We start from the raw sequence: 27,328 nt of genomic DNA, 5'->3' as shown, positions 1-27,328 counted from the left end.
ATGCTGAGACTTAGACCAGATGAATCTCTTTTCATATACAACTCGTCAAAAAAGTTTGAATGAAATCGAACTAGTTTTCATTTATTGCGTATGTTTGCATTATCCTCCCTTAAAAGAGAATAAGTAATTTTCCTGGAAAAAAGTTATTATATATTTTCTCGGGTGGAAATAAATGAAGGTGAGTATGTTAGCCTCAGGAGCCGCAGCTTGTTGCTATCGCCAGCAACTGTGCAGCGATATCCACGATAACCTCAGAACACACCACCAACTGTATAGGTGGGTGTTGTCACGGTGGTGAGGCGGAGTGTGGCAGGGAGGGAAAGCAGCAGGGGCTGGCTAGCGGTACCTGGCAGTGGGGGGTGGCAGGGAGAGGGTGTGGCAGGGAAGGCAGCAGGGGCTGGCTAGCGGTACCTGGCAGTGGGGGGGGTGGCAGGGAGAGGGTGTGGCAGGGAAGGCAGCAGGGGCTGGCTAGCGGTACCTGGCAGTGGGGGGGGGGGGTGTGGCAGGGAAGGCAGCAGGGGCTGGCTAGCGGTACCTGGCAGTGGGGGGGGGTGTGGCAGGGAAGGCAGCAGGGGCTGGCTAGCGGTACCTGGCAGTGGGGGGGGGGGGGTGGCAGGGAGAGGGTGTGGCAGGGAAGGCAGCAGGGGCTGGCTAGCGGTACCTGGCAGTGGGGGGGGGTGGTAGGGAGAGGGTGTGGCAGGGAAGGCAGCAGGGGCTGGCTAGCGGTACCTGGCAGTGGGGGGGGGGGCAGGGAGAGGGTGTGGCAGGGAAGGCAGCAGGGGCTGGCTAGCGGTACCTGGCAGGGGGGGGGGTGGGTGGCAGGGAAGGAAGGAAGGCAGGCAGCAGGGAGGCACCAGACTAGCGGTACCTGGCAGTGGAGGGTGGCAGGGAGAGGGTGTGGCAGGGAAGGAAGGCAGGCAGCAGGGAGGCACCAGACTAGCGGTACCTGGCAGCGGGGGGTGGCAGGGAGAGGGTGTGGCAGGGAAGGCAGCAGGGAGGCACCAGGCTAGCGGTACCTGGCAGTGGGGGGGTGGCAGGGAGAGGGTGTGGCAGGGAAGGAAGCAGGGAGGCACCAGGCTAGCGGTACCTGGCAGCGGGGGGTGGCAGGGAGAGGGTGTGGCAAGGAAGGAAGCAGGGAGGCACCAGGCTAGCGGTACCTGGCAGTGGGGGGTGGCAGGGAGAGGGTGTGGCAAGGAAGGAAGCAGGGAGGCACCAGGCTAGCGGTACCTGGCAGTGGGGGTCGCACCGCCACCAAGACCCAAGTTGACAGTCAGTGTTGTTGGTGACGCCGCGGGGAGAGGTCATACGCCGCTCCCCTACGCCGCTCCTGGCTTGCTTGCCGTGCTACCCCTCGCTCTCTGGAAGTGTGTTTAACAGGGGCTGTTGTGGTTTGCCTCTGATGTTTACCTCGGGGGAACCTTCCAGCAAGCCTGTCACATCAGTGTATAGTTTATATTTTGAAAACATGGAGTTCATATAGAAATATTTATATTCAGAAATTTCCCCAAACAGCTTATATATATGAACGAGTAATGAATAATTGTGTAAATATATTAAGAGTGCAACAGTAAGTTCGTATTTATTATCCTCCAATATATAAGATACATATATGAGGATGCGTAACGTTAGATAGCGTAGTGTGGTCAATGACCTAAGTGTTGGTGGTTAACTCGCGCGTGTGTGTGCGTGCGCGCGCGTGTGGTGCTGCCAGTGCCAGGATCATCGTTTTGGATGCACTAGTACGTGCTGAACCACGCTCCAGGAGTGCCACGCTCCAGGGGCACCAGGGGTGCCACGCTCCAGGGGCACCAGGGGTGCCACGCTCCAGGGGCACCAGGCGTGCCACGCTCCAGGGGTGCCACGCTCCAGAGGCACCAGGGGTGCCACGCTCCAGGGGCACCAGGCGTGCCACGCTCCAGGGGCACCAGGCGTGCCACGCTCCAGGGGTGCCACGCTCCAGGGGCACCAGGCTCCAGAGGCACCAGGCGTGCCAGGTCAACCCCCCACAATGAAGGTCGTCCACCTGTACCTCCTGACAGCGCTCTCAGTCGTCGCCGCCAACCAATTAGGTAAGTTAGTCAGGCTGTTAGCGTAGCCTCGTTAGAGGTTAACATGTTGCCCCGACCATGCCCCGTCTGACCCTACCATGACCTCTGACCCTACCATGACCTCTGACCTCAACTCTTGGCTACAAATGTTTGGATTATATTGTTATTCATTTTGTGTGTTTCCTGGGTAACAATACAGGCAGAATTAACTGACTGATGCGGTCTCGCCTCATAGCAGCGTCCATTATATTTTTATGGACCGTTTCCTGCGGCCGGATGTACTGTCAGGTCAGTACCATTAGTTCTGCAGAGCCGGTACCAAGCCGGGTACTGTCAAACGTTTCAAACGAGCCGGGTACCGTCAAACGTTTCAAACGAGCCGGGTACCGTCAAACGTTTCAAACGAGCCGGGTACCGTCAAACGTTTCAAACGAGCCGGGTACCGTCAAACGTTTCAAACGAGCCGGGTACCGTCAAACGTTTCAAACGAGCCGGGTACCGTCAAACACTACACTGGCATTTCAACAAATCTAGTTTTATCATTTTTAATGTTGTATGTATATCGTTTCCTTACGCTCCGTTACGCAGGTTTTTAAACCGGTTGGCGAACGGCCTTGATTACCAGGTGACGAGAATACTTAGACAGGTTGTGGCTCCCTGAGGTAGGTTGTGGCCCCCTGAGGTAGGTTGTGGCCCCCTGAGGTAGGTTGTGGCCCCCTGAGGCGCAGAATATTACCACTCGCTGAATACCTTTTCATGTCACTTGTATTAACTTCATTAATGGTTATCTTGAGATCTTCTTGAGGTTATCTTGAGATCTTCTTGAGGTTATCTTGAGATGATTTCGGGGCTTTTTTAAGTGTCCCCGCAGCCCGGTCCTCGACCAGGCCTCCACCCCCAGGAAGCAGCCCGTGACAGCTGACTTACACCCAGGTACCTATTTTACTGCTAGGTAACAGGGGCATAGGGTGAAAGAAACTCTGCCCATTGTTTCTTGCCGGCGCCTGGGATCGAACCCAGGACCACAGGATCACAAGTCCAGCGTGCTGTTCGCTCGGCCGACCGGCTCCCTTGCTCACATTGTACATGGTACATTGACCCCAAGTATCGTTGTTGCAAAATCCAAAATTCTGACTTGGTTGCAACTACATTTTTGTCATAAGTTTAAACGCTATTCAGTTTTTCTTAAAAATGCCACATTTCCATCTTTAAATGTCAGTGCAGCATTGCCAATCTGGGAGTTAGACAGCTAATACGGGCTGCTTCCTGGGGGGGGGGGTGTGTACTCACCTATTTGCGCTTGCAGGATTGAGCATTGACTCTTGGATCCCGCCTTTCTAGCCATCGGTTGTTTACAGCAATGACTCCTGTCCTATTTCCCTATCATACCTGGTTTTAAAATTATGAATAGAGTTTGCTTCCACAACCTGTTCCTTAAGTGCATTCCATTTTCCCACTACTCTCACGCTAAAAGAATACTTCCTAACATCTCTGTGACTCATCTGAGTTTGCAGCTTCCACCCTTTGTGTGTGTGTGTGTGTGTGTGTGTGTGTGTGTGTGTGTGTGTGTGAAAAATGTAGAAACAGTTGATTAACAGTTGAGAGGCGGGTCGAAAGAGCAGAGCTTAACCCCCGCAAGCACAACTAGGTGAGTACTAGTAGGTGAATACACACACAATTATATTATTATATATACAGTGGTACAGCACTCAGCTTTGTGGTGTGGTACAGTGGTACAACACTCAGCTTTGTGGTACAGTGGTACAGCATTCAGCTTTGTGGTGTGGTACAGTGGTACAACACTCAGCTTTGTGATGTGGTACAGTGGTACAGCACTCAGATTTTTTAGTGTGGTACAGTGGTACAGCACTCAGCTTTGTGGTACAGTAGTACAGCACTCAGATTTTTTAGTGTGGTACAGTGGTACAGCACTCAGCTTTGTAGTGTGGTACAGTGGTACAGCACGCAGCTTTGTGGTGTGGTACAGTGGTACAGCACTCAGCTTTGTAGTGTGGTACAGTGGTACATCACTCAGCTTTGTAGTGTGGTACAGTGGTACATCACTCAGCTTTGTAGTGTGGTACAGTGGTACAGCACTCAGCTTTGTGGTGTGGTACAGTGGTACAGCACTCAGCTTTGTGGTGTGGTACAGTGGTACAGCACTCAGCTTTGTGGTGTGGTACAGTGGTACAGCACTCAGCTTTGTGGTGTGGTACAGTGGTACAGCACTCAGCTTTGTGGTGTGGTACAGTGGTACAGCACTCAGCTTTGTGGTGGTACAGTGGTACAGCACTCAGCTTTGTGGTGTGGTGGTACAGTGGTACAGCACTCAGCTTTGTAGTGTGGTACAGTGGTACAGCACTCAGCTTTGTAGTGTGGTACAGTGGTACAACACTCAGCTTTGTAGTGTGGTACAGTGGTACAGCACTCAGCTTTGTGGTGTGGTACAGTGGTACAGCACTCAGCTTTGTGGTGTGGTACAGTGGTACGGCACTCAGCTTTGTGGTGTGGTACAGTGGTACAGCACTCAGCTTTGTGGTGTGGTGGTACAGTGGTACAGCACTCAGCTTTGTGGTGTGGTGGTACAGTGGTACAGCACTCAGCTTTGTGGTGTGGTACAGTGGTACGGCACTCAGCTATGCCTCAAGAGGACAGAGGCTCTATCTAGTCCCAGCAAAGGCATTTGGAATTTTCAAGTATGTAACAAAAAGTAGAGGTGCCATAGGCGGCTGTGGCACCTCTACTCCTCACTGGTACTATTCTGCATTTCCTTCCGTACCTTTCGATCCAGTATGTTGTTATTCTACTGTGCAAATTTGGAACCTGGTTTTCCATTATCTTCCATATATATATTATTTGATACCTTTGTCGTCTCCTTTCCCGAGAGTACATTTTGAGAGCCTTGAGACGGTCCCAATAATTTAGATGTTTTATCTTGTCAATGCGTGCCGTATATGTTCTCTGTATTCACTCTAATTTAGAAATCTCTCCCGCTCTGAAAGGGAAAGTGAGTACTGAACAATACTCCAGACGGGACAGCACCAGTGATTTAAATAGTATTACCATTGCTGTGGGGTCTCTGGATGTGAACGTTCACTCCATCCTATCATTGTCCTGGCCCGCCGCCGCTATATTTGCTCGGTTATGTTCACTAAATGTCAGGTCGTCAGACATCATAATTCCGAGATCTTTTACATGTTGCTTTCCTTCTGTGAGTAGATCTGCTTGTGACCTGTACCTTGTGTTTCGCTTAAGTTCTACGTTTCCACCATACCTAAGTACCTGGAACTTGTCACCGTTAAACATCATGTTATTTTCAGTTGCCCAAGCGAAGGCTTTTTGATCCTCGCTCCCATTACACATAAGGGGCATAACGTTGGAAGGAATAGTCACAACACCTTGCTAGCCTGTGAATTTGAATTAGAAATTGGTAATCGTAATTCGACCTAACTTCATTTAATAAAACAACCAAGCGTAGCAACTTAACCAGATGATGAGTCACAATAACGTGGCTGATGATATGATGACCACACCACAGAAGATGGAGAAAGGACGACGTTTCGGTCCGTCCTGGACCGACGTTCAGGAAACGTTTTCAGAAAAGTAAAAGAAACCTTTATTGGTTTCTTCTGGACCCTTATTAGTCCGCCCTGGACCCATATCAGTCGACCGTCGTGGACCATTATCAAGTCATGTGTGCTTGACTGTAGTGGCATTCCTCACACAACTTTTTAAAGTCCAGGATGGACCGAAACATCAAACTTTGTTCATCTTCTGTCGCTTGATTTGGTCATCAAACAACCTAACGTAACAATTTAACCTAGCCTTACCTAACGAAATTTAACCTAACCTGTATAAAATAGGTCTGTTGGCGATAGCAGGGAAGATGCTTGAGACAGACCTCACCAAACATTGCAGGGTGACCCTTTCTCCCCTTTTAATGAAATGACGAATTGCATTTGTGACGGTAAAGCGTTGGTGTTCGGCTGTTTCAAAAGCTAGGGGCAGGGCCTCGTCACATTATAGAAAAAAAAGAGAAAAGCTGGAGCTTTCGTCTGTGGTAAGGTAATGGGAAGACACACAAAACACAAGTAAATTAACAATGAAATTTTAATTACTTTAGAAAAACAAGACATGAATAAAGTTAAGTACATAAAATATAAAAGACAAGTCAACAAACAAAATAATATGAATAATCACTGGCAAAGGAAAAGTTACGTTATGACAAGTGAGTTACAGTGATGGCAAAATAAATATGAATGGAGCTGGAATATTGGCTTCGAGCTGCCACCTCCCTTAGTACACGAAAGCCAAGGCTTAGTCTACCAGCGAGAGATGTCAACTGCAAGGAGCACTGAGATATTCTGACAATACTGGGCCACTGCAGCCCAGACATCAACTTGTGGCGGAGGGCGGAGGGCAGGTGCGACGGGACACCAGCCAATCAGCGACAGGCAGGCAAAGGACAAGTAGTTAGCTGGTTACGGCGGTGGTAGCTAGCAGGTGTGCCGGTGTGCTGGATACGTTTTGCTCTCTGGGCAAAACGTTTTGGAGATATTTGGTGGACGTATCTTCTATATTATATGTTGTTTTTACGTACTTAGTAGGGAAGAGCGGGCTCAATCTCTCTTGAAAGAGATTATCGTCACACATTACATTCCAATCACGCTAAATACCTGCCCGAGATCCTCACGAGAGTTCATCCAGCATATCATTTTCAACATGATTAATGTTGGAAGCCACTAACAGTGTTGCTGGTCCCATGCCAGTACCATAATTGAGGGTAGTGAAGATGGTTACAGTGTTCAGGCGTGTGTATTGAAAAGGGTTAGAGATATGAAAATGTGTTGTGAGAGTGGTTACAGCGATGATGGTGTGTAGTGTGGATGGTTACAGTGGCAGTACGATGATGATTATAGTGATGATGGTTGTGTGGAGTCGAGACACTGTTGAAGATCGAGAGTAGTTGAGGCGTGACCTCCACCACCGGAGCTAATAGGCTCATATTAACTCGCGGGAAGGATGTAACAAGAAAATTGGAGGGAGAGAGAGACCGTTCTCGTGAGCGCTCCCAACGTCAAGAAACAGTCTTACTAATGTGCCTTATCCTAACTTAACAGAGGATCCACGAATAGAAAACGGGACGTTATGTCAATTTCGCGAGCCGCTGCTATTTTCTAGAACGACAGTGTTTGGCCGCAGGTAGAGTATACGTCAAAATGCGACGTGCTATTGGGAGGACGGGTTGGGGAAAGAAACCTTAATATGACACGAAAGAAATCAGGGGCCAGATTCACGAAAGCACTTACGAACCTGTACATCTTTTCTCAATCTTTGGCGGCTTTGTTTACAATTATTAAACAGTTAATGAGCTCCGAAGCACCAGGAGGCTGTTTATAACAATAACAACAGTTGAATGGCAAGTTTTCATGCTTGTAATCCGTTTAATAAATGTAACCAAAGCCGTCAAAGATTGAGGAAAGATGTACACGTTCGTAAGTGCTTGCGTAAGTGCTTTCGTGAATCTGGCCCCTTATTATCAAGCAGGTATGACATATATTATCAAAAACTGGACACGCCAAGGGGCATGGCTGACCGGGTTCGAATCCTTCAGAGGGGTCTAGCGTTTTCTGATGCATGTTGGCTTGGGGACCATTCAAGCTTGACGCACAAATGTTACTGATACAACCCCAGCATGCTCAAGTGATGTGAGGAAATGTGTGTGCTTTCATGTATGAATAATATATGGAATAACTATTGTATTTCTCAACGTAAATGCAGTTACTATTGTATTTTGTAATATTTCACTCTAAGCTCCTCCCACTAGCGACCATCAACATGGCAATAGTAGAATATATATATATATATATATATATATATATATATATATATATATATATATATATATATATATATATATATATATATGTCGTACCTAGTAACCAGAACGCACTTCTCGGCCTACTATACATGGCCCGATTTGCCTAATAAGCCAAGTTTTCCTGAATTAATATATTTTCTCATTTTTTTCGTATGAAATGATAAAGCTACCCATTTCATTATGAATGAGGTCAATTTTTTTTATTGGAGTTAAAATTAACGTACATATATGACCAAACCTAACCGACCCTACCTAACCTAACCTAACCTCTCTTTATAGGCTAGGTTAGGTTAGGTAGCCGAAAAAGTTAGGTTAGGTTAGGTAGGTTAGGTTGTCGAAAAACAATTATTTCATGAAAACTTGGCTTATTAGGCAAATCGGGCCTTGCATAGTTGGATGAGAAGTGCGTTCTGGCTACTAGGTACGACATATATATATATATATATATATATATATATATATATATATATATATATATATATATATATATATATATATATATATATATATAATACACAAACATAGATGGATAGAAAATTGGATGGATAAATAGGTACATGGATGAATTGAAGGATTAATGGTTTGATGGCTGGATAGATGGACAGGTAGATGGATGTATGGATTGATGTATAGATCGATGAATAGATAGATGAATAAATTTATAGATGGATCGAGCGAGGGAAAGGTGGATAGGTAGGTGCATAGATGGATATATAGATGCATACATGGATAGATTGATAGATGTATGGGTAGATGGATGGGGTCGACCCGGCACCCAGGGGCATGATGAGGTGCTTGGGGTCAACCTGCTGTAATTATTGACTATTGTATTGTAACACTTGACCTTTGTTACACCTATGTACACCCCCACGGGGGTCTGAACATGGGTACACACCCACGGGGGTCTGAACACGGGTACACACCCACGGGGGTCTGAACACAGGTACACACCCACGGGGGTCTGAACACGGGTACACACCCACGGGGGTCTGAACATGGGTACACACCCACGGGGGTCTGAACACGGGTACACACCCACGGGGGTCTGAACACAGGTACACACCCACGGGGGTCTGAACACAGGTACACACCCACGGGGGTCTGAACACGGGTACACACCCACGGGGGTCTGAACACAGGTACACACCCACGGGGGTCTGAACACAGGTACACACCCACGGGGGTCTGAACACAGGTACACACCCACGGGGGTCTGAACACGGGCACACACCCACGGGGGTCTGAACACAGGTACACACCCACGGGGGTCTGAACACAGGTACACACCCACGGGGGTCTGAACATGGGTACACACCCACGGGGGTCTGAACACAGGTACACACCCACGGGGGTCTGAACACAGGTACACACCCACGGGGGTCTGAACACAGGTACACCCCCACGGGGGTCTGAACACGGGTACACACCCACGGGGGTCTGAACACGGGTACACACCCACGGGGGTCTGAACACGGGTACACACCCACGGGGGTCTGAACACAGGTACACACCCACGGGGGTCTGAACACGGGTACACACCCACGGGGGTCTGAACACGGGTACACACCCACGGGGGTCTGAACACAGGTACACACCCACGGGGGTCTGAACACGGGTACACACCCACGGGGGTCTGAACACGGGTACACACCCACGGGGGTCTGAACACAGGTACACACCCACGGGGGTCTGAACACGGGTACACACCCACGGGGGTCTGAACACGGGTACACACCCACGGGGATCTGAACACAGGTACACACCCACGGGGGTCTGAACACGGGTACACACCCACGGGGATCTGAACACAGGTACACACCCACGGGGGTCTGAACACGGGTACACACCCACGGGGGTCTGAACACGGGTACACACCCACGGGGATCTGAACACAGGTACACACCCACGGGGGTCTGAACACGGGTACACACCCACGGGGATCTGAACACAGGTACACACCCACGGGGGTCTGAACACGGGTACACACCCACGGGGATCTGAACACAGGTACACACCCACGGGGGTCTGAACACGGGTACACACCCACGGGGGTCTGAACACGGGTACACACCCACGGGGGTCTGAACATGGGTACACACCCACGGGGGTCTGAACACAGGTACACACCCACGGGGGTCTGAACACGGGTACACACCCACGGGGGTCTGAACACAGGTACACCCCCACGGGGGTCTGAACACAGGTACACACCCACGGGGGTCTGAACACAGGTACACCCCCACGGGGGTCTGAACACAGGTACACACCCACGGGGGTCTGAACACAGGTACACACCCACGGGGGTCTGAACACAGGTACACACCCACGGGGGTCTCAACACGGGTACACACCCACGGGGGTCTGAACACAGGTACACCCCCACGGGGGTCTGAACATGGGTACACACCCACGGGGGTCTGAACATGGGTACACACCCACGGGGGTCTGAACACAGGTACACACCCACCGGGGTCTGAACACGGGTACACACCCACGGGGGTCTGAACACAGGTACACACCCACGGGGGTCTGAACACAGGTACACACCCACGGGGGTCTCAACACGGGTACATACCCACGGGGGTCTGAACATGGGTACACACCCACGGGGGTCTGAACATGGGTACACACCCACGGGGGTCTGAACACAGGTACACACCCACGGGGGTCTGAACACAGGTACACACCCACGGGGGTCTGAACATGGGTACACACCCACGGGGGTCTGAACACAGGTACACACCCACGGGGGTCTGAACACGGGTACACACCCACGGGGGTCTGAACACGGGTACACACCCACGGGGGTCTGAACACAGGTACACCCCCACGGGGGTCTGAACATGGGTACACACCCACGGGGGTCTGAACACAGGTACACACCCACGGGGGTCTGAACACGGGTACACACCCACGGGGGTCTGAACACAGGTACACACCCACGGGGGTCTGAACACAGGTACACACCCACGGGGGTCTGAACACGGGTACACACCCACGGGGGTCTGAACACAGGTACACACCCACGGGGGTCTCAACACGGGCACACACCCACGGGGGTCTGAACATGGGTACACACCCACGGGGGTCTGAACATGGGTACACACCCACGGGGGTCTGAACACAGGTACACACCCACGGGGGTCTGAACACAGGTACACACCCACGGGGGTCTGAACATGGGTACACACCCACGGGGGTCTGAACACAGGTACACACCCACGGGGGTCTGAACACGGGTACACACCCACGGGGGTCTGAACACGGGTACACACCCACGGGGGTCTGAACACAGGTACACCCCCACGGGGGTCTGAACATGGGTACACACCCACGGGGGTCTGAACATGGGTACACACCCACGGGGGTCTGAACACAGGTACACACCCACCGGGGTCTGAACATGGGTACACACCCACGGGGGTCTGAACATGGGTACACACCCACGGGGGTCTGAACACGGGTACACCCCCACGGGGGTCTGAACACGGGTACACCCCCACGGGGGTCTGAACACAGGTACACCCCCACGGGGGTCTGAACATGGGTACACACCCACGGGGGTCTGAACATGGGTACACCCCCACGGGGGTCTGAACACAGGTACACCCCCACGGGGGTCTGAACATGGGTACACACCCACGGGGGTCTGAACACAGGTACACACCCACGGGGGTCTGAACACAGGTACACACCCACGGGGGTCTGAACACGGGTACACACCCACGGGGGTCTGAACACAGGTACACACCCACGGGGGTCTGAACATGGGTACACACCCACGGGGGTCTGAACACGGGTACACACCCACGGGGGTCTGAACACAGGTACACACCCACGGGGGTCTGAACACAGGTACACACCCACGGGGGTCTGAACACAGGTACACCCCCACGGGGGTCTGAACATGGGTACACACCCACGGGGGTCTGAACACGGGTACACACCCACGGGGGTCTGAACATGGGTACACACCCACGGGGGTCTGAACATGGGTACACACCCACGGGGGTCTGAACACGGGTACACACCCACGGGGGTCTGAACACGGGTACACACCCACGGGGGTCTGAACATGGGTACACCCCCACGGGGGTCTGAACATGGGTACACCCCCACGGGGGTCTGAACACGGGTACACACCCACGGGGGTCTGAACACAGGTACACACCCACGGGGGTCTGAACACGGGTACACACCCACGGGGGTCTGAACACGGGTACACACCCACGGGGGTCTGAACATGGGTACACCCCCACGGGGGTCTGAACACAGGTACACCCCCACGGGGGTCTGAACATGGGTACACCCCCACGGGGGTCTGAACATGGGTACACCCCCACGGGGGTCTGAACATGGGTACACCCCCACGGGGGTCTGAACATGGGTACACCCCCACGGGGGTCTGAACACAGGTACACCCCCACGGGGGTCTGAACATGGGTACACACCCACGGGGGTCTGAACACAGGTACACACCCACGGGGGTCTGAACACGGGTACACACCCACGGGGGTCTGAACACAGGTACACACCCACGGGGGTCTGAACACGGGTACACACCCACCCAGGGGCCTCGTAGCCTGGTAGATAGCGCGCAGGACTCGTAATTCTGTGGCCCGGGTTCGATTCCCACACGAAGCAGAAACAAATGGGCAAAGTTTCTTTCATCCTGAATGCCCCTGTTACCTAGCAGTAAATAGGTACCTGGGAGTTAGTCAGTTGTCACGGGCTGCTTCCTGGGGTGTGTGTGGTGTGTGGAAAAAAGTAGTTAGTAAACAGTTGGTTGACAGTTGAGAGGCGGGCCGAAAGAGCAAAGCTCAACCCCCGCAAACACAACTAGGTGAATACGGGGGTCTGAACATAGGTACAGGCAGCTTCCCCCTCTGTGTGTGTGGTTGGGGGGGGGGGGGAACCAGTTGATTGATTGATATATATTGACCACCCCGTGGGTCTTACAAACCCACGGGGTTGATAAGGTCAAGACACTGTACTGGATATAACTGCAAGGACGGTATGCCGAGGCTAATTAAGTTAGCCTTGTAAACGCACATTAATGGCATTATGTAAAAACAAGACATATCAAACACTGTTTATGTGGGGCAGATTTAAATCTGTGTATTTATGTATTTATGTCTGTAGGTTAGATTAGCATTTTAAAAGCACTGCAATTACCCTCTGTTGTAACACCACTATAATGTAACACCACTATAATGTAACACCACTATAATGTAACACCACTATAAAATATGAACTATAAAATGTATACTAAACTACTTATGTAAGTACTACACTACTTATCCTGAGTAACACTTCCTATCGGTTGCACTTGGTAACACTGTTATTGAACACGGTAATATGAGCTGACATATGATGGTTACACCGGAACCAAAAGGTACACTGCCAACAAGGAAATGTTAACACAGGATTAAAAAACGCTGCCACCATCTGCCTTGACCATTGAGACTATATCAAGCAACGAGGCAAGAAACATTGCTTGACGTGGAGAGTACTTTCTATAACTGTCATTAATTATGGGACGGTTGTCAGCCCACTATATCCAAAAGGCTAAGAGGATTCAACAATTGACACAGACGGGAAATTTAACATGATTCTATTGAGAACAAAATTATGCTAATCACCAATTATAAATCCTAGTCTAACACTGGCCAAGAGTTAAGGAATTTAGACATGAAACAAAACCCTCAGAGATCACACACATTACCTTAAGACCTCTGTCTCTCCCTCCGGTGGATTCACTCTGTCACTCCCTGATGTGCAATGTTCTCCACTTTTTAAATGTCTGGCCACGTCTGTGGTAGAAAATAATAATAATAAAATTTTTAACTTTATGCAAATTTTTATGAGTTCTTCAGCTCCCCCCAACAGTTCTTCACCCCCCCCCCCCTTTCGTAACAGAAGACTTAGCAGTCTCTCTTTATAATTACTTGTAGTTATTGTCGATGGCTCGTTAGGGGATGTCAGAGACATCACTCAAAGGGACTCGAGATCTTTACTCTGTTGATTACTAAGGGACAGATGTTAAATTATTATCAATTACTTCAATTAGCTTGAATGTTATTTTTAGTTGCTTTATAGCTTGGAGGATCACTGATATGCATCGGGTCAGACAGGCTTTGGTTGATATATATCCACTGGAATGACAAGAGGAAGGCGCTGGAACTGCGGGTGTACCTTGCCACACTTTATTATTGAAATGCCCAAAACGCTATGCGTACTAGTGGCTTTAGGTATTGTATGTACTAGTGGCTTTAGGTATTGTATGTACTAGTGGCTTTAGGTATTGTATGTACTAGTGGCTCTAGGTATTGTATGTACTAGTGGCTCTAGGTATTGTATGTACTAGTGGCTCTAGGTATTGTATGTACTAGTGGCTCTAGGTATTGTATGTACTAGTGGCTCTAGGTATTGTATGTACTAGTGGCTCTAGGTATTGTATGTACTAGTGGCTCTAGGTATTGTATGTACTAGTGGCTCTAGGTATTGTATGTACTAGTGGCTCTAGGTATTGTATGTACTAGTGGCTCTAGGTATTGTATGTACTAGTGGCTCTAGGTATTGTATGTACTACCTCTATCTTTAAATCCAACAATGTTTGTACTGTAACGCTGCAACTATGTATGTATTTTTACTAAATAAATTATTATTATTATTATTATTAAATCAATTACATTCTGTTACAATTATTCCTGAAATAAGGCAAGATGGTGTTCTATACCTTACCTTGAGGTTACCTTGAGGTGCTTCCGGGGCTTAGCGTCCCCGCGGCCCGGTCGTCGACCAGGCCTCCTGGTTACTGGACTGATCAACCAGGCTGTTGGACGCTGCTGCTCGCAGCCTGACGTATACAGTGAATCAAATCAAGCGAGCATTTGTCTTGAGCTCCTTCCGGGGGCGTTGGGGGGGGGGGGGGAAGGGTTTACAGCCAGGTGCCCTGAATGCCCAGACCCGTGCCCCCAGACCCGTGCCCCCAGACCCGTCGCCCCCAGACCCGTCGCCCCCAGACCCGTCGCCCCCAGACCCGTCGCCCCCAGACCCGTCGCCCCCAGACCCGTCGCCCCCAGACCCGTCGCCCCCAGACCCGTCGCCCCCAGACCCGTCGCCCCCAGACCCGTCGCCCTCAGACCCGTCGCCCCCAGACCAGTGTCCCACATTAATGTCCCCACCCCAGTGTCCCAGACCAGTGCCCCACCCCAGTGTCCCAGACCAGTGCCCTAGACCAGTGCCCCAGACCAGTGCCCCAGACCAGTGCCCCACCCCAGTGTCCCACCCCAGTGTCCCAGACCAGTGCCCCACCCCAGTGTCCCAGACCAGTGCCCCAGACCAGTGTCCCAGACCAGTGTCCCAGACCAGTGCCCCACACCAGTGCCCCAGACCAGTGCCCCACACCAGTGCCCCACACCAGTGTCCCAGACCAGTGCCCCAGACCAGTGTCCCACACCAGTGTCCCACACCAGTGTCCCACACCAGTGCCCCACCCCAGTGCCCCACCCCAGTGTCCCAGACCAGTGCCCCCACACCAGTGTCCCACACCAGTGTCCCACACCAGTGTCCCACACCAGTGTCCCACACCAGTGTCCCACACCAGTGTCCCACACCAGTGTCCCACACCAGTGTCCCACACCAGTGTCTCACACCAGTGTCTCACCCCAGTGTCCCAGACCAGTGCCCCCACCCCAGTGTCCCAGACCAGTGCCCCCACACCAGTGCCCCACACCAGTGCCCCCACACCAGTGTCCCACACCAGTGTCCCACACCAGTGTCCCACACCAGTGCCCCCACACCAGTGCCCCCACACCAGTGCCCCCACACCAGTGCCCCCACACCAGTGCCCCCACACCAGTGCCCCCACACACCCGTGTCCCCACACACCCGTGTCCCCACACACCCGTGTCCCCACACACCCGTGTCCCCACACACCCGTGTCCCCACACACCCGTGTCCCCACACACCCGTGTCCCCACACACCCGTGTCCCCACACACCCGTGTCCCCACACACCCGTGTCCCCCCACACCCGTGCCCCCCCACACCCGTGCCCCCCCACACCAGTGCCCCCCACACCAGTGCCCCCCCACACCAGTGTCCCCCCACACCAGTGTCCCCCCACACCAGTGTCCCCCCACACCAGTACCCCAGACCAGTGCCCCGCCTACCTACACAAGGAAGGTTGGCTGAGAGCTTTCCCTTCCCATAGCAAGATCTAATCACTAGTTTAAATTGGAAAACATCCCGTTAATTTTCTAACAGCTGGATGCTATGGACTCTCCCTCATTCTCTATCCCCGTCTGTCTCCCCATCCCATTTTGTCTCTGGATGTGTGGATGAGGATGGGAAGATTGCAGAGAGATGGCCTGGGCATATGGCGGCTTACACACGTGCAGTGATGTGTATTTCCAACAGGTGATTAAGCCAACGGCTGACTCTTGCAAGGGTGGAGATGGAGGGATGGGAGGAACTATGATGATAGGAGGTTATCTTGAGATGATTTCGGGGCTTTTAGTGTCCCCGCGGCCCGGTCCTCGACCAGGCCTCCACCCCCCAGGAAGCAGCCCGTGACAGCTGACTAACACCCAGTTGCCTATTTTACTGCTAGGTAACAGGGGCATAAGGTGAAAGAAACTCTGCCCATTGTTTCTCGCCGGCGCCCGGGATCGAACCCGGGACCACAGGATCACAAGTCCAGCGTGCTGTCCGCTCGGCCGACCGGCTCCCTAGGAGACCCAATGTTGATTATATCATGAACTCGTATTGACCTATTATTGGCAAAGTGTGATTGCATTTTCTTTAAAATTTTGCAGACGTCAGTGTATAATGTTTCATAATATAGTAAGACAAATTCAGTGTTGAGTATTATATTGCAAGATTCATTGCAAGTGTTGTTATGACACCATGTCAAGTGGCACTCGATGTATTGATGCCAACCAAAGCCTCACTATGTTGGGCATGTCCCCAACAGTAATTACTGTTACAAATTGGGTGAGTGTACCACATATTTGTTGGTAGCGTCATTCTTTAGCTGAAAGTTTGTGTAACTTGTATATACTAAACATCAGCTTATAAATCATCATCATCATGGGAGGGAGAGCATCAAGCAGCACAGTTAATTTCATTACACTTTCTCCTAGCTCACTTTCGGCATGGAAACTCATAAATGGGTGTTAAGATGCGTGTCTATGGCTTACCGTGACGCCCCCCAGCCACGGGTGGGGCAGTGGCCGAGGACTCCTTCGCCCAGCTACTGGCCTGATCCAGTGATGCTGAGGCTAACCCGACTGACCGCGCCTCACACTTGTAGCACAGACCATACTGAAACGCGCATTTGTGTACACATTTGGAGTCAAGATTGGTATCGAAGTCTAGACGAGAGAGAGTGGGCGGGCCAGACCAGTAGTGGTGGCGGCGACCGTATTCCTTCCACCACCACCTTTTTTTTTTTAGTAAAGAGGAAGGAGAGGCATAGGTGAAGGGAAGTTAAGAAGTGGGAAATACAGTGAGAGGTATGAGAGCAGGCGGGCTGTCCACCACCCTTGTCCTAAACCTTCGCCTGTGGCCAAACTGCTGCGCGTGTTGCTAGTGTTGCAAAACATGAGTACTTTGTTAATGTAAACTGATTATTACTATCCATCTTGTGTATTTAAGGAAACAAATTGCTTAAATAAGTTTAGTACGGTATAAATACCGATGAGGTAGCTCAAGCTATTCTCACCCCGTTCAGTACAACTTGTATATATCCTGACGCGATATATATAACTTATATAAAGATGAACATATATATATATATATATATATATATATATATATATATATATATATATATATATATATATATATATATATGTCGTACCTAATAGCCAGAACGCACTTTTTGGCCTACTATGCAAGGCCCGATTTGCCTAATAAGCCAAGTTTTCCTAAATTAATATTTTTTCTCTAATTTTTTTCTTTTGAAATGATAAAGCTACCCATTTCATTGTGTATGAGGTCAACTTTTTTTTAATGGAGTTAAAATTAACGTAGATATATGACCGAACCTAACCAACCCTACCTAACCTAACCTAACCTATCTCTATAGGTTAGGTTAGGTTAGGTAGCCGAAAAGGTTAGGTTAGGTTAGGTTAGGTAGGTTAGGTAGCCGAAAAACAATTAATTCATGAAAACTTGGCTTATTAGGCAAATCAGGCCTTGCATAGTAGGCTGAGAAGTGCGTTCTGGCTATTAGGTACGACATATATATATATATATATTAGTATATTTTGGTAGCAGTCTTTCCTGTAGACATATATTATTAAATATGACCGAAAAAGTAAGATTAATAATTCTAACACGAATTTTCTCCATCTTTCGTACATTTCTTTTCACTGTTGGAGGTAATTCAAAAATCAATTCTCCAAAATTCATATTTATTTCTAGTCTGACGCGACACTTGAGCGCGTTTCGTAAAACTTATTACATTTTCAAAGACTTTAGTCTACACAACTGAATAGAACTTATTGATTGATTGATTACCCTACAGAGTTCTTCGTAGAACTCTGTAGGGTAAGGCAGGTCCTAGTCAACAACGGCTTCTCCAATGGTTTCGTCGAAGACATCATAAGAAGGAAAGTGAAACGCCATGCAACCTCTGAAGAGACAACTAACACAACACCTATACCCCCTATTAGACTATTTTACAGGAACTTCTTTTATACAGCTCATAAAACGGAGGAAAGGGTCCTGAAAGATATTGTTAATAGAAACGTTATCCCTACAGACACAAATCAGAGGATACAACTGACGATTTACTATAAAACCAGAAAAACGGCCAGCCTACTCATGAGAAACTCTCCAGACACAAAGCAGAACGCTTTAAAAGAGACCAACGTCGTCTATGCCTTCAAATGCCCTCTTGGGGACTGTAAGCTCCAAAAAACCCAGTATATAGGCAAGACAACATCATCTCTTTCTAGGCGTTTAACGATGCATAAGCAACAGGGCTCCATTAAGGAACATATAATCTCTTCCCATAACCAAACCATCGCCAGAGAAATCCTAGTAAACAACACAGAAATCATCGATAGATACAGCGATAGCAGGCGGCTTGACGTTTGCGAGGCACTACACATTAAAAAGTCAACACCAGCAATCAACAGCCAATTAATGCACAACTATATTTTACCCACCTCAAGACTCTTCTCCAATATAGAAGCATCAAGAAATATGGACCAATAGGCTTTCTACAATCACTTCCATTCAATACCCATTGTTTCGTGTTCTGTCTTGTGTTGATGAAATTAATACCCTATTAATACCACCTCACCCCATCCACCTCACTCAAATGTAGATATAAACAAATCGAAGATGTGTAAGTTCTATTCAGTTGTGTATGTGTAGACTAAAGTCTTTGAAAATAAAATAAGTTTTACGAAACGCACTCAAGTGTCGCGTCAGACTAGAAATAAAAATGAATTTTGGAGAATTGATTTTTGAATTACCACCAGCAGTGAAAAGAAATGTACGAAAGATAGAGAAAATTCGTGTTAGAATTATTAATCTTACTTTTTCGGTCATATTTAATATATATATATATATATATATATATATATATATATATATATATATATATATATATATATATATATATATATATATATATATATATATATAAATTAATATATTATTTATTATACTAGCTGTACCTGGCCACGCGTTGCTGTGGCTCAGCAATGCATGCGAGTTGCTGGGCTTCAGCAACCCTCCCCTGTCCCCCCATCCTCCCCACCATTTGCCCCTTCCCGGCCATCCTCTCGTCCTCCCAACCATTCCCCACTCCCCCGTCCCCCCCCCAAACCATCCCTCACTCCCCTGTCCCCTCGACCTCCCCTCCATTCCCCCCCCCCCTCTCCATTTCTTGTCCTCCCTACCATCCCCACTCTCCTGTCCCCTTGTCCTCCCCACCATTCTTCACTCCCCCCATCTCATCGTCTCCACCATTACCCCCTCCCCCATCCCCTCGTCCTCCCCACTCCCTCGTTCGATGCGTTCCCAAATGATCTGATGTTCCCATCACTGAAAAATAAGAAGTTAAAAAAATGAAACAATAAAAAAATAAACTATACTCACGAAATGAACAATATGGTAAACAACTCGGCTCAGTTCCATTGCAATGTCACTCAAAATAATTATCAAAATTAAAAAAATTGAAATAAATGAAAATTCAATTTATCAATACAATCGGAAACATTGAAATGGAATCGTAACATTCCAAAGGCCAAAGTAACAAACTTTGTTAGTAATCGTAACAAAAAAAGCCAAAAATGTACTAAAAATCATACTGGCTCGTTAAATTGAGGTGACGTCCCGTTTTCTATTGTGTCCTCGGTTCGGTTAGTTTCGGAGTCCTCGGTTCGGTTAGTTTCGGCCAGTTTAGTACAATATTTTAGTGACGTTGTGAACGCTCAAGAGGACAGACTGATGATCCCATTAGTACCATCTAGCCAGGGCCAGATTCACGAAGCAGTTACGCAAGCACTTACGAACCTGTACATCTTTTCCCAATATTTGACGGCTTTGTTTCCAATTATTAAACAGTTAATGAGCTCCGAAGCACCAGGAGGCTGTTTATAACAATCACAACAGTTGAATGGGAAGTTTTCATGCTTGTAAACTATTTAATAAATGTAACCAAAGCCGTCAAAGATTGAGGAAAGATGTACACGTTCGTAAGTGCTTGCGTAAGTGCTTTCGTGAATCTGGCCCCAGCTCTTGACCCATATTGCGTAACCTTTCATATGGTGTGGGGGGCAGCTGGGTCAATACTGGTGCACCTTGTAGTGTGTTAATACGTCACTAGGATGGTCAATATTCCTCACTGAGTAACATTAGTAACGAGGGGCCAGCTAATGGCGTTATACCTAACGTTAGGTAAACACCTACGACACGGAGATTGACCCAAGCTCTTGGGAGTACTTTACCCCCCTGTTGACCCTGCCCTGTTGTTGGCTACCTGTTGACCCCTGCCCTGCTGTTGGCTACCTGTTGACCCCTGCCCTGCTGTTGGCTACCTGTTGACCCTTGCCCTGTTGTTGGCTTCCTGTTGACCCCTGCCCTGTTGTTGGCTACCTGTTGACCCTGCCCTGCTGTTGGCTACCTGTTGACCCTTGCCCTGTTGTTGGCTTCCTGTTGACCCCTGCCCTGTTGTTGGCTACCTGTTGACCCCTGCCCTGCTGTTGGCTACCTGTTGACCCCTGCCCTGCTGTTGGCTACCTGTTGACCCCTGCCCTGTTGTTGGCTACCTGTTGACCCCTGCCCTGTTGTTGGCTACCTGTTGACCCCTGCCCTGCTGTTGGCTACCTGTTGACCCCTGCCCTGCTGTTGGCTACCTGTTGACCCCTGCCCTGTTGTTGGCTACCTGTTGACCCCTGCCCTGCTGTTGGCTACCTGTTGACCCTGCCCTGCTGTTGGCTACCTGTTGACCCTGCCCTGTTGTTGGCTACCTGTTGACCCTGCCCTGTTGTTGGCTACCTGTTGACCCTGCCCTGTTGCTTGCTACCTGTTGACCCTGCCCTGTTGTTGGCTACCTGTTGACCCTGCCCTGTTGTTGGCTACCTGTTGACCCTGCCCTGTTGTTGGCTCCCTGTTGTTGGCTCCCTGTTGACCCTGCCCTGTTGTTGGCTCCCTGTTGACCCTGCCCTGCTGTTGCCTCCCTGTTGACCCTGCCCTGTTGTTGGCTACTTGTTGACCCCTGCCCTGTTGTTGGCTACCTGTTGACCCCTGCCCTGTTGTTGGCTACCTGTTGACCCCTGCCCTGTTGTTGGCTACCTGTTGACCCCTGCCCTGTTGTTGGCTACCTGTTGACCCCTGCCCTGTTGTTGGCTACCTGTTGACCCCTGCCCTGTTGTTGGCTACCTGTTGACCCCTGCCCTGTTGTTGGCTACCTGTTGACCCCTGCCCTGTTGTTGGCTACCTGTTGACCCTGCCCTGTTGTTGGCTCCCTGTTGACCCTGCCCTGTTGTTGGCTCCCTGTTGACCCTGCCCTGTTGTTGGCTCCCTGTTGACCCTGCCCTGTTGTTGGCTCCCTGTTGACCCTGCCCTGTTGTTGGCTCCCTGTTGACCCTGCCCTGTTGTTGGCTCCCTGTTGACCCTGCCCTGTTGTTGGCTCCCTGTTGACCCTGCCCTGTTGTTGGCTCCCTGTTGTTGGCTCCCTGTTGACCCTGCCCTGCTGTTGCCTCCCTGTTGACCCTGCCCTGTTGTTGGCTACCTGTTGACCCCTGCCCTGTTGTTGGCTACCTGTTGACCCTGCCCTGTTGTTGGCTCCTTGTTGACCCTGCCCTGTTGGCTCCCTGTTGACCCTGCCCTGTTGGCTCCCTGTTGACCCTGCCCTGTTGTTGGCTCCCTGTTGACCCTGCCCTGTTGTTGGCTCCCTGTTGTTGGCTCCCTGTTGACCCTGCCCTGCTGTTGCCTCCCTGTTGACCCTGCCCTGTTGTTGGCTCCCTATTGACCCTGCCCTGTTGTTGGCTACCTGTTGACCCTGCCCTGCTGTTGGCTCCCTGTTGTTGGCTCCCTGTTGTTGGCTCCCTATTGTTGGCTCCCTGTTGACCCTGCCCTGTTGTTGGCTACCTGTTGACCCTGCCCTGCTGTTGGCTCCCTGTTGATCCTGCCCTGCTGTTGCCTCCCTGTTGACCCTACCCTGTTGTTGGCTCCCTGTTGTTGGCTCCCTGTTGACCCTGCCCTGTTGTTGGCTCCCTGTTGACCCTGCCCTGCTGTTGGCTACCTGTTGACCCTGCCCTGTTGTTGGCTACCTGTTGACCCTGCCCTGTTGTTGGCTACCTGTTGACCCTGCCCTGTTGTTGGCTACCTGTTGACCCTGCCCTGTTGTTGGCTACCTGTTGACCCTGCCCTGTTGTTGGCTACCTGTTGACCCTGCCCTGTTGTTGGCTACCTGTTGACCCTGCCCTGTTGTTGGCTACCTGTTGACCCTGCCCTGTTGTTGGCTACCTGTTGACCCTGCCCTGTTGTTGGCTACCTGTTGACCCTGCCCTGTTGTTGGCTACCCGTTGACCCTGCCCTGCTGTTGGCTACCCGTTGACCCTGCCCTGCTGTTGGCTACCCGTTGACCCTGCCCTGCTGTTGGCTACCTGTTAACCCTGCCCTGCTGTTGGCTACCTGTTGACCCTGCCCTGTTGTTGGCTACCTGTTGACCCTGCCCTGTTGTTGGCTACCTGTTGACCCTACCCTGCTGTTGGCTACCTGTTTACCCTGCCCTGCTGTTGGCTACCTGTTGACCCTGCCCTGTTGTTGGCTACCTGTTGACCCCTGCCCTGCTGTTGCCTCCCTGTTGACCCCTGCCCTGTTGTTTGCTACCTGTTGACCCTGCCCTGTTGTTGGCTACCTGTTGACCCTGCCCTGTTGTTGGCTACCTGTTGACCCCTGCCCTGTTGTTTGCTACCTGTTGACCCCTGCCCTGTTGTTTGCTACCTGTTGACCCCTGCCCTGTTGTTTGCTACCTGTTGACCCCTGCCCTGTTGTTGGCTACCTGTTGACCCTGCCCTGTTGTTGGCTCCCTGTTGACCCTGCCCTGTTGTTGGCTCCCTGTTGTTGGCTCCCTGTTGACCCTGCCCTGCTGTTGCCTCCCTGTTGACCCTGCCCTGCCGTTGCCTCCCTCCCTGTTGACCCTGCCCTGCCGTTGCCTCCCTGTTGACCCTGCCCTGCTGTTGCCTCCCTGTTGACCCTGCCCCGCCGTTGCCTCCCTGTTGACCCTGCCCTGCTGTTGCCTCCCTGTTGACCCTGCCCTGCCGTTGCCTCCCTCCCTGTTGACCCTGCCCTGCCGTTGCCTCCCTGTTGACCCTGCCCTGTTGTTGCCTCCCTGTTGACCCTGCCCTGCCGTTGCCTCCCTGTTGACCCTGCCCTGCCGTTGCCTCCCTGTTGACCCTGCCCTGCCGTTGCCTCCCTGTTGACCCTGCCCTGCCGTTGCCTCCCTGTTGACCCTGCCCTGCCGTTGCCTCCCTGTTGACCCTGCCCTGCTGTTGCCTCCCTGTTGACCCTGCCCTGCTGTTGCCTCCCTGTTGACCCTGCCCTGCTGTTGCCTCCCTGTTGACCCTGCCCTGCTGTTGCCTCCCTGTTGACCCTGCCCTGCTGTTGCCTCCCTGTTGACCCTGCCCTGCTGTTGCCTCCCTGTTGACCCTGCCCTGCTGTTGCCTCCCTGTTGACCCTGCCCCGCCATTGCCTCCCTGTTGACCCTGCCCTGCTGTTGCCTCCCTGTTGACCCTGCCCCGCCGTTGCCTCCCTCCCTGTTGACCCTGCCCCGCCGTTGCCTCCCTCCCTGTTGACCCTGCCCCGCCGTTGCCTCCCTCCCTGTTGACCCTGCCCCGCCGTTGCCTCCCTCCCTGTTGACCCTGCCCCGCCGTTGCCTCCCTGTTGACCCTGCCCTGCCGTTGCCTCCCTGTTGACCCTGCCCCGCCGTTGCCTCCCTGTTGACCCTGCCCTGCTGTTGCCTCCCTGTTGACCCTGCCCCACCGTTGCCTCCCTCCCTGTTGACCCTGCCCTGCCGTTGCCTCCCTCCCTGTTGACCCTGCCCCGCCGTTGCCTCCCTCCCTGTTGACCCTGCCCTGCCGTTGCCTCCCTCCCTGTTGACCCTGCCCCGCCGTTGCCTCCCTCCCTGTTGACCCTGCCCCGCCGTTGCCTCCCTGTTGACCCTGCCCCGCCGTTGCCTCCCTGTTGACCCTGCCCCGCCGTTGCCTCCCTGTTGACCCTGCCCCGCCGTTGCCTCCCTGTTGACCCTGCCCCGCCGTTGCCTCCCTGTTGACCCTGCCCCGCCGTTGCCTCCCTGTTGACCCTGCCCCGCCGTTGCCTCCCTGTTGACCCTGCCCCGCCGTTGCCTCCCTGTTGACCCTGCCCCGCCGTTGCCTCCCTGTTGACCCTGCCCTGCCGTTGCCTCCCTGTTGACCCTTCCCTGCCGTTGCCTCCCTGTTGACCCTGCCCCGCCGTTGCCTCCCTGTTGACCCTGCCCCGCCGTTGCCTCCCTGTTGACCCTGCCCCGCCGTTGCCTCCCTGTTGACCCTGCCCTGCCGTTGCCTCCCTGTTGACCCTTCCCTGCCGTTGCCTCCCTGTTGACCCTGCCCTGCCGTTGCCTCCCTGTTGACCCTTCCCCGCCGTTGCCTCCCTGTTGACCCTGCCCTGCCAGTAACTCTGCCTCTGGCTTTCTTGCGCCTTGATGATCACTCCCATTCATCATTGTTTGCAGCTCCACACGCCGCCCTCGCCCGTGGCTCTTCCGCCCTCGCCCGTGGCTCTTCCGCCCTCGCCCGGGGCTCTTCCGCCCTCGCCCGTGGCTCTTCCGCCCTCGCCCGTGGCTCTTCCGCCCTCGCCCGTGGCTCTTCCGCCCTCGCCCGTGGCTCTTCCGCCCTCGCCCGTGGCTCTTCCGCCCTCGCCCGTGGCTCTTCCGCCCTCGCCCGTGGCTCTTCCGCCCTCGCCCGTGGCTCTTCCGCCCTCGCCCGTGGCTCTTCCGCCCTCGCCCGTGGCTCTTCCGCCCTCGCCCGTGGCTCTTCCGCCCTCGCCCGTGGCTCTTCCGCCCTCGCCCGTGGCTCTTCCGCCCTCGCCCGTGGCTCTTCCGCCCTCGCCCGTGGCTCTTCCGCCCTCGCCCGTGGCTCTTCCGCCCTCGCCCGTGGCTCTTCCGCCCTCGCCCGTGGCTCTTCCGCCCTCGCCCGTGGCTCTTCCGCCCTCGCCCGTGGCTCTTCCGCCCTCGCCCGTGGCTCTTCCGCCCTCGCCCGTGGCTCTTCCGCCCTCGCCCGTGGCTCTTCCGCCCTCGCCTGGATGTACACTATTGTTGGCCTCCGTCTTGGAACTATTACCCAGGCGGACATAACCAGAGTCGTTAACGTATAGTCCACCTCACGAGAGCTTCCGGCGCGCAGGCACTAGGAAATTACTCCACGTACGTGCATTAATCAGGTGAAAAGAACATGACCCAAACGCTTCTGTCCTTCGACAGCGATCAAAACCGAGATGATTGGTGGAGTCGGTAACTTGAGACCTCTGCGCTACAAGACCGTATCACAGGTGGGGGTTGTGAGGGAGTTTGAAGCAGCGAGCGATGATGATGATGATTCAGCTACTGGGAACAGAAAGTTCCAAGTAGCACGGGCTATGGTGAGCCCGTAGTGGCTCAGGAGCGGGGCTGTAACTGTATTCACCTAGTTGTGTTTGCGGGGGTTGAGCTTTGCTCTTTCGGCCCGCCTCTCAACTGTCAATCAACTGTTTACTAACTACGTTTTTTTTTCACACCCCATGCACACACCCCAGGAAGCAGCCCGTGACAGCTGACTAACTCCCAGGTACCTATTTACTGCTAGGTAACAGTGGCATTCAGGGTGAAAAAAAACTTTGCCAATTTGTTTGTGCCTCGTGCGGGAATTCCGCGCCACAGAATTACGAGTCCTGCGCGCTATCCACCAGGCTACGAGGTCACTCACTGTGTGCAGTGAGTGACGCTAGAGTGCAATAAATAGACGCGCTGTGAGATGACGGTCTGGCGATTGCAAGTTCTCTGAACTTGGGAGTATGTTAGTTCTTGTTAAGAGTTACTACCGTCTTGTGAAGGGCGTCGGGCCATAGCGCAAGACGGCAGGAACTCAAACCCGAACTAAAATCTATGCCACTGTGCCGTCAACAGAGAGACGGGAGGGCGACGGTCTTGCTTCATGCAGGTCGGCGTTCAATCCCCCGACCGTCCGAGGGGTTGGGCACCATTCCTTTCCCCCCGTCATATCCCAAATCATTAATCTGATTCCTTCCCAGTGCTATATAGTCATAGTGAATTGGCGCTTTCTCCTGATAGTTCCCTTTCCAAAGCCTGGTCAAGAACCGGGGCGCAGGGTCGTTGAGTCCGGAAATCAACGCAAGGTAAGGTAACCTTTCCTTCAAGACGTTAATCACTCGTTGGCGCTGATGGGCGCTGGGGCCGCCCTGTTATATCTGTTATCTTGAGATGATTTCGTTTTTTTTTCTAGTGTCCCCGCGGCCCGGTCCTCGACCAGGCCTCCACCCCCAGGAAGCAGCCCGTGACAGCTGACTAATTCCCAGGTGCCTATTTACTGCTAGGTAACAGGGGCATTCATGGTGAAATAAACTTTGCCCATTTGTTTCTGCCTCGTGCGGGAATCGAACCCGCGCCACAGAATTACGAGTCCTGCGCGCTATCCACCAGGCTACGAGGCCCCTCGTATTAGTTCCGGGCTACTTATTGGCTACACCTAAAATTTGATCTTAAACGATTTTTTTGCCTTGTATAATCTACCTGACAATATAGCCCCACGGAATATAACACAGAATATTGCTTTTACAGAGCTGATTTCATGGCTATAGCCAGTTATAGGTGCACTTACGGCGCTATTTTAATGTGA

The 27,328-nt window shown here is 51.9% G+C and overlaps 1 protein-coding gene across 1 annotated transcript; it reads left to right on the top strand.

Moving 5' to 3' along the window:
* On the top strand, window positions 1-27,328 carry LOC123756524 (uncharacterized). The gene is made up of 6 exons (XM_069330946.1): window positions 1-53; window positions 14,911-15,133; window positions 25,171-25,741; window positions 25,918-26,075; window positions 26,764-26,828; window positions 27,271-27,328. The coding sequence occupies exons 1-6, from the start codon at window positions 1-3 to the stop codon at window positions 27,326-27,328; spliced, it is 1,128 nt and encodes a 375-aa protein (XP_069187047.1).

This window comes from Procambarus clarkii, chromosome 25 (genome assembly GCF_040958095.1).
Source record: "Procambarus clarkii isolate CNS0578487 chromosome 25, FALCON_Pclarkii_2.0, whole genome shotgun sequence".
In the NCBI taxonomy this organism is placed as follows: Eukaryota; Metazoa; Arthropoda; class Malacostraca; order Decapoda; family Cambaridae; genus Procambarus; species Procambarus clarkii.
The sequence above is the reverse complement of the archived record's forward strand: the minus strand, read 5'-3'. Positions and strand labels throughout refer to the sequence as shown.